At 32.5% G+C, this 14,975-nt stretch overlaps 3 protein-coding genes across 3 annotated transcripts in view; 1 reads left to right on the forward strand and 2 right to left on the reverse strand.

The window, feature by feature from the left end:
* Positions 1 to 811: 811 nt before the first annotated feature.
* Positions 812 to 9,733, reverse strand: LOC111697480 (inositol polyphosphate multikinase). Its single transcript, XM_023467500.1, has 9 exons — positions 8,390 to 9,733; positions 5,642 to 5,860; positions 5,429 to 5,536; positions 3,794 to 4,050; positions 3,354 to 3,450; positions 2,768 to 2,888; positions 2,364 to 2,416; positions 1,435 to 1,981; positions 812 to 917 (listed from the first exon to the last, which is right to left on the reverse strand). The coding sequence occupies exons 2-8, from the start codon at positions 5,843 to 5,845 to the stop codon at positions 1,601 to 1,603; spliced, it is 1,221 nt and encodes a 406-aa protein (XP_023323268.1). The 5' UTR covers positions 5,846 to 5,860; positions 8,390 to 9,733; the 3' UTR covers positions 812 to 917; positions 1,435 to 1,600.
* Positions 9,366 to 14,975, forward strand: part of LOC111697481 (ADP-ribosylation factor GTPase-activating protein 2) — an 18,004-nt gene continuing 12,394 nt past the window's right edge. Inside the window, exons 1-4 of the mRNA XM_023467501.1 lie at positions 9,366 to 9,370; positions 11,467 to 11,472; positions 12,829 to 12,915; positions 14,390 to 14,478. Of these exons, the coding sequence (XP_023323269.1) occupies positions 12,844 to 12,915; positions 14,390 to 14,478 (161 nt within the window). The 5' untranslated portion in view covers positions 9,366 to 9,370; positions 11,467 to 11,472; positions 12,829 to 12,843. The remainder of the gene's footprint in view (positions 9,371 to 11,466; positions 11,473 to 12,828; positions 12,916 to 14,389; positions 14,479 to 14,975) is intronic.
* LOC111697493 (histone deacetylase complex subunit SAP30L) lies at positions 10,303 to 12,546 on the reverse strand. The gene is made up of 5 exons (XM_023467516.1): positions 12,397 to 12,546; positions 12,172 to 12,299; positions 11,583 to 11,653; positions 11,138 to 11,227; positions 10,303 to 10,406 (listed from the first exon to the last, which is right to left on the reverse strand). Exons 1-5 carry the CDS (start codon positions 12,467 to 12,469, stop codon positions 10,328 to 10,330), a joined length of 441 nt encoding a protein of 146 aa, XP_023323284.1. The 5' UTR covers positions 12,470 to 12,546; the 3' UTR covers positions 10,303 to 10,327.

Genomic DNA, 14,975 nt, shown 5'->3' on the forward strand with positions numbered 1-14,975 from the left:
TAAAGTTTCAGCTTAAACGTAAAGTTTCAGCTTAAATATAAAGTTACAGCTTAAACGTAAAGTTTCAGCTTAAACGTAAAGTTTCAGCTTAAATGTAAAGTTTCAGCTTAAATGTAAAGTTACAGCTTAAATGTAAAGTTTCAGCTGTTGCTTAAATTTTAGGAGAACATTTTTTTAATTTTACAAAAAAATACATTTAATAACACAGAAACAATCTCCGGACAAAAAACAGGTGTGACCGGAAGAAAATAAGTGAGAAATGAGAAATGGTGAGCGAAAAGCTAAGAAGCGTGCCTTTCCTCCCTCGATGCAGCTGCGCAATTCATTATCAAATATAAAAAAAATAATAATTTGAAATAAATACAAAATATACTTAATTTCATTATGATAATTATTGAAAAAAATTACTTCCTAAACTTAGACGATTATGCACTTTAGTAAAAGTTCAAATTATTGAAGGAATTTGATAAAAGGGGGCTTAGTTTCAATTAAAGATGACATTTGCCGATTTACAATTACGATTACCTTTAAAGCTTTGTCTGATAAAGTATTAATAATTAATTAGATATCCATGTTCACAATATTAAAAACTGGTTTCTACTGCAGGTAATTTTCAAAACATTTTCAAACCTTGAGAAACGACAGCATCTTCCACATTATTGATCAGATAAAGGTTTCAAGGGTACCACAGCATATTGAGAATGGTAACTTTTAATCGAAATTACACGGGCAGTCCCCTTAAGGGAAACAAACAAAATGATGCCATTAACAGCCTTAAAAGAAGTTTTTCAAAATTAAAATATTATGTCTCATTGAATTTCAATTATTTTCTATGTTTATCACTAAAATTGAAATTCTACTAGGTAAAGCGAGTAATGTATTGTACAAAATACTTTTTAACAAACTGAGCTGGGAACCTTAGAATGGGATACCTTTAATCCCGACTGCTTAATCCGAAAATCCAATGTGGACACTTTTAATTTCTTGCTTAATCTTAATCCACTTTTTTTAATATACAGAGCGTCCCGTATCATATTAGATTATCTCCAATCTTTAACGCCAAAATACGCACATAATACTAGCATTCTCTGCAAAAAAAAAGATTCTTTTAGTCTTATCTAATTTATCAATATGATTCATTGTTTTTAAATATTCAGATTTGTCCCCCAAATCGTATTTTAGAACCATTGACGTGGTCTAATTTGATGTGGGACACCCTGTAGTACAGAAAAATCAAAAACCGGGTTTTCAAAAATTAGTAAGTCCGTTTTTGTATATTAATCTTAAATGGCGCCAAAAATTTTAAATTTCCCGCATTCTGATACGCGACTATGATTGGTTGAATTTTATATACTTTTCAGGATACAAGTACAAGATTAGGTTAGTCTCGAGATAAAGAAAAAGAGAGGATCAAGCATTAATCTCGATATCCACCATTCTAAAGTTTTCAGTTCTGATTTCATAGGAAACGTTTTTCAAATCACAGTTATATTTTTGGCAGACATGATAAGTAAAGCTCATAAAGGAAACAAAAAATAATAAAAAAATATAAAATCCAAATTTGGGCTAAATTACCTAAGATATCACATCATCCGAATTTTTAACCATTTAAAAATTCTCTGAATATTTTGTGCAGATTTTGAGCCCCAAAAAGAAAATTTTCGTCTTTCTTTCCATTAGCTGGAAAAACATGTGCAAAATCGATCATTTTTAATCGAACGAAGTTCTCAAGTCGGTTGGTATCAGTCTCAATAGCATCGAGATCATAGACAAAAAGAAGAGAACTCGCAAACACGTGATACACGTCTTGTCGTTCGAAAAAATCCACAACTTCCTGAAGCAGTTTGAGAAAACAGCTGGCAATCAATTTGGATTTTGGCGGATTTGTTGAATTATTGAGAAATATTTGGAGGATTTCTCCGACACCATCGCTGGATAGATTCATTCCATAGCTCTTGTCCCAACGCTGAATTCCTTCATCCTAGAAACACATCACTGAATAGCACCGATTTCATTAAATCTGAATATTTGATCACTCTGCTTAAAGATATAACCACTAACCAGTGCGTATAATCCGTATAAGCAAAATATGCAGATTCAAGTAGCAAATGTAGCAAGTTATAGTTTCAGAGTTTCCATGGTTTAAATTAATACTCTAAAATTATGAGTAAAGACACACAGTTTGATAATAAAAGCAATTAAAAGTTTAAAAAACAACTGTCCAATTTCTCCGTATCTATCTTTAGACTTGATCACAAGTTGACCAATTATTCAGGTCAAACCTTCCTTACATTTTAGTATAAAAGAAACTTAACATTAAATCAAGTTCACAACAAGTAAATATATAATTGTCAATAATGAACCAGTAATGTATTATGAATAACCCTGTACTTTATTTTGTAATCGTAATTGTTATCTAACGATATAAATAAGACTGATAATTGCTCTAGCATCAGAAGACCCAATATATACAAAATGATCGACCCTGCTCCATTCTGGTTCAATTCTTCTCTTCCCAGCTATCTACATCTCTGTAAACTCAAAAAAACTACTACAACTTATGATGTTCCTTCTGTTTCAATAAATCTTTGCCCCAGCGCAACAGAGGTAGAGATGCGCCTAAAGCCTAAATAAAACAACTGGGGGTTAGGGGTGCAATCGTGAGGATGCAATCAGAACTGATAGTTACTTTGTCAGGAGATGTGAGGATTTAACAATCATTCGTCTTAACTTAGATCCTCGAGAAGAATCGCAAATTATCGCCTACCTAAAGGTTTCTTGGTACCAAGGTACTTGGAGTCCTCTTGCATCCTCTTTTGCGGAGTTGCGTCAGGACCATAGGTTTTCCCGCCTATTTTTATATCCATGACGCATGGTCTACGAAAATCCTGTACGCAATTATCTTATCTTTAATTTCATGAATAACATAGTTTATCACTCATAAACCTTGATAAGTCTAAAAAAATACAAGTCCTGATAATATTCAAACGTCAATAAACAAATAAATATTAGACCAAAGGAATCATTCATTGAAATTTAAAATAATTGAAAAATCAGATCAAAAGAAACATGTTGTCTAAATTGATAACAGAACAGAATATAAATGAGCTAAGGAGATCATTGAAGATTTAAGTAAAATTCAGCTGCGTTAAATCTAAAATTCATTGATAATTTTTAAAAACAAATAAATTTTTTCTTAATAAAAAGAGTGCGGGAAAACTTCATGAATATCCACAAAATTTACAGGAAGCCAAGTTTTGCCGGGATAAAATGCCCTTTATTTCCCTCGGAACAAACTATTGTGAGACTAAATGCGGGAAAAATTCATCGTTAACTAAATAAGATTTATTTTCCTGCGTTATATTCTCCAATATAAGATACTGTTCATGACTTAGTGCCTGCCCGGGGATGTCCCCCCCAGAAGTTATGTAGGTTTGTACTGAGAAGCAACTATTTATTTTTAGGTTTTTAATTGTTGAATTAGACAAAAATTGATAAAACTTTGAATAAGTTTAAAAAAGAATTACAAAACTTGCCTTTTATGTCCAATCTTTTATTATTTCCACCAGAAATAATAAAATATAATTTTTCATTCATGTATTAATTAACTCTTAAACATATACAGGATACACCCTCGAAATCATTTGAATTTAGGACAGGATTAGCCGCAAAAGATGAGACTTCAAATTTATTCAGTATTTTTCTTTTACGTCTTTGAAATCATAAACTTGTACCTTGTCAAAATATTTATCAAGACAAAATATTTAATTTAACCGTAGGATCGGTTTAAGGCTTTGTAGGTGGCCCTGTATTTAAAAAAAAAAAGGTTTTTGGCATAATAAGGAAAACATTAAAAAAAAAAATTATAAAAATACAAAACTGCCAATTCTTGTTCACCTTTGGAATAAACGAATAGAACTCTGTATCAACTTGACGAGGTGAGGTAGAGATATGCTGGTAGAATTGTACTTCCCGCTCTCCTTTAGGAGCAGCTTGAACCGGTTTTAGAACATACCCGGCCTCGTGGAGTAGAAGTCCACGGTGTATACCCTGAACAGTAGGCATTCGTGGTAATATTTTGGTAAAAAAAAAGTCCCCCTCCCTAAATTTTTTAACTAAAAGTATAACCAACTCCCCCCCCACCAAAAAAAATAAATAAAATAGAAATTATTTCAAAATTCTAGTTCTGTAAATCTTACAATCAACATACATGACAATTTCGCAATGGTACTCTGTAAACCTTTGATTTATCAAAGATGAAGGTAATACCCGTGTTATGCGATCAGAAAATTGATAATTTTATATTGCGGTTTTACAAAAGAAAAGGACTTGTAGATTAACGCAACAGAAAAAGAAAAGAAACGGACAAATTGATTTTAGAGAAAACTTTAAAGGGAGAGACCGGCTAGACATGGCAGTTGAGCTAAATGTGCAGTATCACAGAGAAAACTTTGAAGGGAGAGACCGGCTAGACATGGTAGTTGAGCTAAATGTGCAGTATTATAGAAAAAAAAACTTTAAAGGGAGAGACCGACTAGACATGGTAGATGAGCTAAATGTGCAGTATTAAAGAGAAAAACTTTAATGGGAGAGACCGGCTAGACATGGTAGTTGAGCTAAATGTGCAGTAATAAAGAGCAAACTTTAGGGTTCATTTGATACCAATGATAAATTTATACTGTGTACAATTTTAAATAAGAGCGTAAACTCGACTTAATATTTCATCAGTTGTTTCAGTCTGAAGAAGAAATGTGTTTTTACCATTATTAAATAACATGGATAAAACATGTAACAAATTCTAGTTGCATGTATACAAACAGGTTGAGAAAAATAATGAACTTTTATCATGGAAAATAAGTTATTAACAACCCGATCATGTCCTGGGGGAAAAAATCTCTTTAACAAATACATTTAAAAATCTAGCAGGTTTATGCAAATTCTTTTAGCTAGGGTTGCTTGTTGGAGGTTTTATTTGCTTTGATTGTGTAGACGACATTTTGAAGAAATCTAGGAATAAAATTATAGAAACAGCAAAGGAAATGATGATAATGAAATAATTCTACGGTTCTACTAAGGCTTTCATCGATAATTTATTTTAAGAAATATGTTCCTAGGCAGCAAATTAGTCTAGAAAATAATTCTTTTAAAAGTCTTGTCCGAGTTATTAAATAATTGGGAAAAAAAAACTTCCATTCTGCTGACTGAAACAACTAGAAAAATACGATTTTACGATCTTATTTAAAAATTGTACATGTGAAAAATGTCTCATTAGTATCAAATGAATCTTTAAGTTTTCTCTACAATACTGCACTTTCAGTTTGGTCTCTCCTTTTAAAGGGTACAATCGGAAATTGGGAAAACAACTTTTAAAATGAAGGGCACGGGTCACCTGAACTTTCGTTGACAGCTTTTAAACCTAAAAACTTACTTGGGTCTTTTCTGCCCCATGTCCCGCAACCTGAGTTTCCAATGGATGAAGATTTTCGGGTTTTAATCGGAACTTTATCGTCTTCTTCAGACTGTGACGTGGTTCCTCCTATCAATCAATCATATTATGTTATCAATCAATCAACCTAATAGCTAAGTTAAACTCAGAACGACTTACTCATAAAAATTATGTTTTATTAATTATTGATTATACCTGAAGGATCCGAATTGGTTTGACGGTTAGATCCTTGAACAGTTTTTCAGTCTTCTTCTTTTCATTCTCTTTACTTATCTCCAAGTGTACAGTGTCGCCATTTTGCGATTGTGTTAATCCGCCATTTCTTATTTCAGGAAATCCGCAATTCTGGATTTCTCCGTTCAAATTCCGATCAACTTCTTCTATTGTCACAGACGACATCTATTCTTAGTCCGCCTAAAAAAAACGTTGGTAATTCCAAATTCCACCAGTTTTTTTTAAATCGTTTTTTAATGTTTATTCCCCAAATAAAAATAACTGATTTGAAGTAGTAAAATATTGAATTAAAGTAAACTTGTGACTAAAAAGGTTAATTTTTAACACACATTTCACATATGCATTTACGGAATCTGTAAAAACATTAACCTCAAATAAGACAAATATTAAAACACACAAGATAATGGCGAATATCCTGACTACCTGGAGTATAATAAGAAACTGATGAATATTTTACTATCTACAACATTGTAAACACAGTGCCTATTTTTTGTTATTTTATGGCCTTAAAAATATTTATTTAAAAATACAAAGCAAGTTTACCAAACAAACACCAAATTTATTTGAATAAGATAGACTATAAATGTTTGGTTTAAAACTAAATTATAGAAAAAATGTCTTATCTGGTAATTTCTAGTTTGAAAAGATCTAGGGCTATATATATTTTTTTCCAATTTTAAGAATTCAGAGGAAAATAATCATACGGCGTTTTTTCTCGAAAAAAATATTTTCCCCCATAAATTAAGAAAAAAGATAAAACTTAGAACAAAAGCAAAAAACATCTTTAGAGGGATCGGGGGGNAGTTCATAAAACCGGTTTAATGTTGTAGTTGGCGGATTTTCATAGTTGGAATTGGCGCATTCCGGGTTTTGATGAGAATAAGACCCAACATTGAGCCTTATTCTTCACTAAAACCAACCAAGGTCGGTTTTATTTTCATTGGGCCTAACTCCTTAAGTCGAGCCTAAGATCTCGCAGCTGTCAATCACGTGACACAAGCTGTCGTCAGAGTTGGGTCTAAGATTGGGTCTTAAAGCTGCGTTTAAGGAATTAAGACTCGAGCCGAAGCTTTTAAATCGCGGGCTCAGTGCATATAATCCGTATAAGCAAAATATGCAGATTCAAGTAGCAAATGTAGCAAGTTTTAGTTTCAGACTTTCCATGGTTTAAATTAATACTCTAAAATCATGAGTAAAGACACACAGTTTGTTAATAAAAGCAATTTAAAGTTAAAAAAACAACTGTCCAATTTCTCCGTAACTATCTTTAGACTTGATCCCAAGTTGACCAATTATTCAGGTCAAACCTTCCTTAATTTTAGTATAAAAGAAACTTAACATTAAATCAAGTTCACAACAAGTAAATATATAATTGTTAATAATGAACCAGTAATGTATTATGAATAACCATGTACTTTATTTTGTAATCGTAATTGTTATCTATCGATATAAATAAGACTGATAATTGCTCTAGCATCAGAAGGCCCAATATATACAAAATGATCGACCCTGCTCCATTCTGGTTCAATTCTTCTCTTCCCAGCTATCTACATCTCTGTAGACTCAAAAAAACTACTACAACTTATGATGTTCCTTCTGTTTCAATAAATCTTTGCCCCAGCGCAACAGAGGTAGAGATGCGCCTAAAGCCTAAATAAAACAACATACTCTACCCTCAAACTACTACTGCTCTATCCTGAAACTATTCCTGCTCTATCCTGAAACTACTCATCAAGCTCTACCAACAACCTAAACTATACCTAATCTTTTTTTAAATCAGCGGGGAGAAGAGAAGCCATCACCCACAGTAAAATGAACCTAATCTTGGAATATCATCAAAATGGTGACCTAACCCTTGGAACAACCCTGCTCCATCTAGGTTGATCCAGTCTGACTGCTCCATTTTGGTTCAATTCTTCTCTTCCTTGCTATCTTCATCTCTGTGGACTCAAATAAACTACTACAACTTATGATGTTCCTTCTGTTCTCCTGTTTTTTCATGCTTCAATAAGTCTTTGAATTTACCCCAGCGCACCACAAAATATCAACCAAAACATCGGGAAAAATATTTTTGCTCTGAAACACACATTTTAAATGTCAACTAATGAAACTTAATTAACAAATAAATTTTATGATAAAAAATATCCTAGAACATATTTTGGTTAACGAAGTTTTAAAATTTTTAAGAAATATTCATAAACTAATCAATACCTTGAGCGAAGGCAGTATAATTCCTAGTACACTGAATCCTAAAAATCAATCAATCAATCAATAATTGATAACATCAATTCTTCTGAAATATAGCAACCCCTCGTGACTATCCATCTTAAACTAATCGGACCTAGGATACTATAATCATGGGGGTTTAAATGTTAAATTTTCTATTTTTACTTGTCAGAACTGCAGTTATTCAGCTCAACCTGGTTGTATTCTATCTATTTTCTATATTCTATTATTATTTTACCTGTCAACCTTCCGTCAAAGTATCATGTCCTAAAGGGCTTTATTCTATCTATTTTCTACATACTAAATCTCTTTACTCATATATATATGTTAGCCTGTAGCTGGCTTAACAATGGGAACCCCGGGGGGTAACAGGCTAAAAATATTAATATTTCTTTCTTTCAAAATTCTGATTTTCATTGTATTTATAACGGCTAAAAGTTTAAAGAAGAAATATACAATATTTTCCATTTAAACTGTACCTACCTTCAATCTTTTCAACTTCCAGTAAAGAAAACAAATTGTGTCAGCCGGCATTATTCTTTCCTCTTTACAGGGCCCCCATTTTTTTTCTGAAATCCTTACTTTATAGCATAATGATAAAAATGTTTTATTAGATTGGTATTCATACAAAAACAGGCAATAAAGTTTATACAACATGAATTAAATAAACTTTCTTGTACTGTATAGTATATTTAACTTTCACAAAATAATGCCCGAAATAATCAGCTGTTTTGATAACCCAGCCAATCCCCCCCCCCCCCCCCCAACAAAATATAACAAATTTTGAGTCTTTGTTTTAATACAAAAAAAATTTCTAATACATATTCAATACTACATATAATCATAATCAATTATGAATAGTAGATTGTATCGCATTTAAAAGATTATGTAACTTAATTTAGTTTATTGCATCTTAAAAATAACCTATAAACTATTATAAATAACAAAATGTGGAAACTTGTAAGATTAAGATATTTAGTTCTAGGGAAATAAAAAATTTCCCCAAATTACATGATTTTATTTACGCAAAGGAATATTGCAGCCAAATAAATGTGTTTGCTTGAAAAAGTTACATACATAACAATTTAAAATAATTGACATAAATTCTATGTAATAATGATAAATACAAAAAAATATAAAGTTCCAAACTTATATTTGTAAAAAATATCAATTTCTTTTTCATACATAAACCAATTAAATACAAGCATACATCAGAGACATAATATTTACTTGATGTAAACAAAATAATGTGATTTGATCTCAAACTTAATTGTTTTCATCATCACACAGAGGAACTAAAATATATCAGTCTTTAAACAGGAGACCAACGCATAAATAAATATAATAATTTCTAGAATATCTACTCACATAATTCAAGAAGAAAATTATTATTTCACTATAACAAAGATTAGAAAATACAAAAACGATAGCGGCGGTTCATATAAAATGTAAAATGATTCACTTGTTGCCCGACAACTATTAAATATATTCACGATTTCGTGTTTTTGGTTGAAGGAAGGTGTAGCAGCCCAAAAAATTATGTCAGTCTTGGCCAAGGAATAAATTAACAATAAGCAAAATATTCAAATATAATATAAATACAAGTGTTTAATACAACAGTAAAAAATCAGAGGCATCATTTTGCGCCAAAATTTTGGCGGGTTTTATCTTGCATCCTACTCGCGCCATTTTTGTTTCATGCGGATTCAGCAATCTTGTTTCAGGTCAGGTCGGCCATCTTGCTTTCGGTGGTCTAGTCTGTATCCGCGGGAGTATCCGGTTTCTCTCGGTCCAACTTGCTTCTACAGTTAGCAAAATTATTTAATAAACAATTGGGAGGGTTACAAGGGTTGTGGGGTAACTTTCCCCAAAAACAGCTAATTCGTGTGAAGTTCATTAAAGATAACCCAACTAAGGTAAAAAAAAAGGGGGGGATAAACACAGAAAAAAAAAACAATCACGAGTGGGGTTCTAGCAAAGTAATTAACATTTAAGGTGTGTAAATATAAATAAGAAAATAAAGATAAAAATTAAAATAATTTGAAATAAATAAGAAGGAATCCACGCCTAAGTCACCTAATTAAGTAAAATGACTTTTTACATCTCTTCTAGCATATTTAGCAACTAAATTGGTAAAGTTTAAATGAAATTTGCTAGGTTTATTCCACTTAACACCATGGGAGTATATTCTTACTAATAGTTTAATTGCCCCCATTATTGGTCCAGAATATTTCTTTCCCAATAAGATAATGTTTTTCTTCTTTTTTCTTTATTTTCTCCATTTTTTCTTGATTTTTATTCCCTGAATTCTTTCGGCCCAGGGAAGGAAGGGGGGGGGAGACGTAAGAATATACTCCCCTGTCTAACACCCACGATAAAAAATGTTATGGTTGATGACAGTTTGTTGAGATAAAAATAACTTTACCTCGTGAGAGAGTCAGCTAGCTGCGTCTTGTTAATCCCTGGCCGAGATGTCACTTTAAAGTGTTTTTTGTACCGCCTGGAACATAATAAAAATCAAGGGACTATACATGTAATTTCCAGTGTCCGATTTACAACGGTACCCTTAAAAGTTTGATCAAGAATGAATAAGATATCCATTTTTTAGTTTTATAAAACTGCCTTATTTACTTTGTAGGGTTCTGTTGTTTTGACACTTTAGAGAAAGTATTTGAAGTAAACGAAGTAATAATCAACAGTAATGATCAGATTCAGGTTTCCAGGGTACCACAGTGAATCGCTCATGTCCCTCTTTTAAAACTTATGAGATAGTTCTTTTAATAGTAATTTTAAGAATTTGAAAATTATATTTTCGATTTAGTTATAAGATAAACAAAGCACATGCAAAGTGCAAGGAAAATGATATAACATACATAAACATATAAAAAAAAGGTTGTGGGAATATTTCCTCCCAATTCCAGAAACATGGAATTTTTAAGCGTCTTTTTAATTCGCGCCGACTTTTGACATCCTATATATTTGGTTATATTTTTTACTCTTTTCTTTTCAAAATCGTCTTTGATTTCTTTATTTTTTTTGCAAACATAGCATCTGATACAATTAAGACATTGGTTCTGCTTAATATAATATTCAATTAAATTTTGTTTGAATTTCGTAATAAAGGGATTAGGGAAGGCAATAAATGGCAGGTAACTACTCAGACAAAATAAGAGGTGGGGGGGGGGGCATTATACACTCCCCCTTTCTTCTGAAAATTGAAGAGTTTACCACCTAAGGGTGTTCATCTGTAGCTGGAAAAGATCTACATCCGGAGTATCCGACATGTTGGTGTCAGTTTCTCCACTCTCCTCACTCTCTCGTCTACAATTATTAACAATTAATAATAATATTATGAAATAACTGCAGGAATTGTTGTTAATCTTTAGGGTCGGATTTAGAAACAATTCAATATTTTTCCAAGATTTAAAAACTGTATTATGAAATGTGCTTTAATCAAACTTTGAAATATCTTTATTCTAAAAAATTCAAAATTTGGAAAAAGATTCCAATTCACGAAGTTTTTGGGTCGTTATTATTTTTGCATATATCTTCTGTCATAGCCAAAACTTAACTTACGTAATGAATGGGAATGTTCAGAATAAAAATTAGAAAACATTTGCTAATCATACTTTTTGCCAAAATTGTAATTTACCGAAAAAGCATAAATGAACTTTACCTCTTCCTCTTCACTCTAACCGTCTGAATCATCGATTTATGAAACTCGCATATATAGATATGCGGAGAATTCTACGTAAGAAATAAATTCGTTTATTCAAAATTAATGATTTATATTGCTCTCTTCATTTTTAAAGAAAAATCACAAGAATTAAAAGTGTACAGACCAAGATACAATTGGTTTCATTTATTTGAAATCAATGACGTGTTCGTCTATAATCAAAAAATCTTTATACTTACGTAGTTGTCTATTATTAATTTACTCGTTTAAAACACATTGCCGACAAAAAAATGTAAAAAAGAAAAGGCGCAAAAAATGTTTAATAGATCAAATTGTGTTTGGAAGGCAGTTGTTTAGGAAAAGAATAGAACCGTTAAATCGGCGTGAAATTATATAATCTTTGTGAAGCCTCACTGAATACTACGGTAATTTCCTAGTATACGATTTTTGGACCAGGGGGGCCAAAAATCGTATACTAGGACAGACCCAATACTACAAAATATCGGACACTTCTCAAATGCTAATGGCATAATATAATAATATAACGTAAGACATTGAAAACTTTTCTGTTAGAAACGAATTTAATTCCCTGATCCAAACTAAGCTTGAGTTTCCGCTGTGCAACGGTTTTCTGAATTCTTTTACTGTAGGAGGCGTTTCCTGCCAGCCGAGAACACCGCCGACCCGTCTCTAACAGACAACAGTGCTGTTCCCCTCCTTAAAAATGTTTTAATGATGACCGAGAACTACACCCTGATTTTTAAAACATTCTTTCAAAGAACAAGAGCTGCTGAATCAACAATATAAAATTTACCTAATGAGTGAACTCTACTTCCACCCTCCTCTTCGTTCATAAACCCGTTCACCCGCCGATCCACATTAGACATAATCGCCTAAATTACTAAACTAAACTAAAATGCGCCAACAACTCTCAAAAATCGGTCAAACACTGGAGAATTAACACCGCGGCAATTTTTAAGTTTTGCGCTTTTACTATAAACAAGTGTTCTACGTGGTTTGTAACACTACGTAGAAACTAGAAAATAAGACGACATGTACCGAAAAGTCATAGGGTTGTTCAAATAAAACAAAGCTTAAAAGGATATATGTTTTAAAAAAGAGTTCAAAAATTGATAGGAGGGGGGAGGGGTCCATTAATCGTTCTCTAGGACAAACCCTAATTTACTTATTATCGCATTTAAAAATTGACATTTAACTATTGATGATAATGTATGCTTTATTTTTTCAGAAATTTGCAATCATGGCTGACGCTCCTGGCAAAAATGATATTGATCAAATCTTTAAAAGATTGCGTTCAGCGGCGGCCAACAAGGTAAATTAAGTAAATGTTAATTTATTTCATTATATATTTTTTATATAAAAGTAAACATTTCACAACAGCTTGAATCTTAACTGAATTTACACTGAAAGCTCTTTGTTTAGATGGATTAGTCTTTGTTTTAGAGAATTCAGTTTTGGGTCTTACCTCCCCCCCCCTATCAGTTTTTACAAGAGTTTTAGTAAATTTATTTAAAATAAGATTTGCACTATTTAGCATGTAGCTATTACTTAAGGGTGAGGCAATTGGTACATGAAATGTTTTAAATTATTTCAGGCTTATAGTTTAGGTTAGAATCAGTGCTTAGGATCCATTTAACTTGATGCGGATCCGGATCTGCACTGGATAAAATGGGTCCGGATCTGGATCCAAGTTATGTCTTTATAAGTTACTGATGTTTTTTTTATCAAAGCAGATTTTTTTTTGTTTTTAGTATTTGGTTGATATTTTACCCCTTGGATACGGATCCTAAGCTCTGATTAAACAATTTCTGGGTCGACCGCCACGGCCAGCACAGGCTAGGGGCGGTTCAGTATAGGCTAGGGAACCGGGCGCTGCGCCCACAATTCATATTTTGACCTTGTATATTTTGATATTTTGCCCCTTGGATCCTGATCCTAAGCACTGGTTAAAACAATTTCTGGGTCGACCGCCACAGCCAGGATAGGCTAGGGGCTGTCCAGTATNGGGGGGGGGGTACTTGTTATTTTGCTAACTTGTTAATTTGAAGAGGAACTTCTAAGGGACCATCTTGATCCTACCATTTCCAGGACCATAGATAGGCTTAATAGATTACTTCATCAGGTAGTGCATGCCAATGCAGAACTATTGTATTGAAAAAAAGTCATTACATCTAAAATTGGTCTGGTAGCTACTATACAGAGGGACTGTTCACTTGCATTGGTTACTTTCATCTCAGTGTTACCATACATCTTAAACCAAATCTTTTTGTTCACATCATCTATTCCAAGTATGATTTTACAGGTCTGTACAAGATCGGTGTATGTTCTCCTCTCCTCCAGTGTTAGTCAGGCCAAGTTCTTTTTCTCTTGTTTGATAATTGGTTCCTTGTATTTCCTGTTTTTCTAATCTTTCAACATCGGAAGTTTACTAAGGGACTGGAGAGGAGAACTCAAGATGAGGTCTTATATATGTCTTGTACAGATTTATGTATGTAATTCTATCTCTGTAGATGAAAGCTCTCAGAATCTGTTCGAACAGCCATAGCTGTGTTTGCTGCTTTCTGACACTGTCAACTCGGTTTTAAATTTTCACTAATTAGAACTCCTAAGTCCTTTTTACAATAATTCTTCTCTAGGAAATTAATTAATATTCATAATATCCAATTTAAAGTATTTCTTTGAGTAATAAAAAAAATTTCAGCGGGTAGTGAATGTAGTTTTTAGATGTCCAATTTACTGGTATAAAATCAATCAACATGAAGATATTTTATGTATTATAATGCTAGGTTTGCTTCGACTGTGGTGCTAAAAACCCAACATGGGCGAGTATAACCTACGGTATTTTTATCTGCATCGATTGCTCAGGGATACATAGGTAAGTAACACCAACAGGGTCGATTTTTCACTTTTTCTCTCATGCACGTGATATATGCGCTTAAATATTCCAAGAACTTCTTTAAAAAAACGTATCAAACATTTTTTTAAATGGCGAGCTGAGAGCTATTTTAAGAAAAAAATAGACCAAAAAAAGTTGCTAATATGGTCAAAAATTGGTATCAAAAGATCCGTCTTTTTACACTGAATTCGAATAGTTTATCTCGCAGGGTTTCGTTAATTTTTAAATCATTTACAGGCGACTGTAAGCGTAATTTCAAGTGAACCTCCATGCCAAGATGGCAAAACTAGATTAAAATCGGGTTTAAATTAGATAGTATGTTATATTTTTTTAAAGTGATTATTTTCATTTGTGGTTTCTTTACTAAAGTGACTTGAACATTTCTACTGCAGGAAGATACAGGGTGTCCCAAAAAACATGGGAATTCAGTGACGAATTGGATATCGTCTTTGTTATGAATTAGCATTGCAATACCT

Source organism: Eurytemora carolleeae, unplaced genomic scaffold (genome assembly GCF_000591075.1).
Source record: "Eurytemora carolleeae unplaced genomic scaffold, Eaff_2.0 scaffold240, whole genome shotgun sequence".
NCBI classification, from domain to species: domain Eukaryota; kingdom Metazoa; phylum Arthropoda; class Copepoda; order Calanoida; family Temoridae; genus Eurytemora; species Eurytemora carolleeae.

Bases quoted from the DNA above. Each gene is read 5' to 3' on its own strand.
- LOC111697493 (XM_023467516.1), bottom strand. From the start codon at position 12,469: ATGTCTAATGTGGATCGGCGGGTGAACGGGTTTATGAACGAAGAGGAG. The intron at 12,300-12,396 runs GTAAATTTTATA...AACATTTTTAAG, and splicing joins AAGTAGAGTTCACTCATTAG to GAGGGGAACAGCACTGTTGT. The intron at 10,407-11,137 runs GTGGTAAACTCT...ATTATGTTCCAG, and splicing joins CTACAGATGAACACCCTTAG to GCGGTACAAAAAACACTTTA.
- LOC111697480 (XM_023467500.1), bottom strand. From the start codon at position 5,845: ATGTCGTCTGTGACAATAGAAGAAGTTGATCGGAATTTGAACGGAGAA. The intron at 5,537-5,641 runs GTATAATCAATA...ATTGATTGATAG, and splicing joins AACCAATTCGGATCCTTCAG to GAGGAACCACGTCACAGTCT. The intron at 2,417-2,767 runs GTAGGCGATAAT...TTATATCGTTAG, and splicing joins TGGTACCAAGAAACCTTTAG to ATAACAATTACGATTACAAA.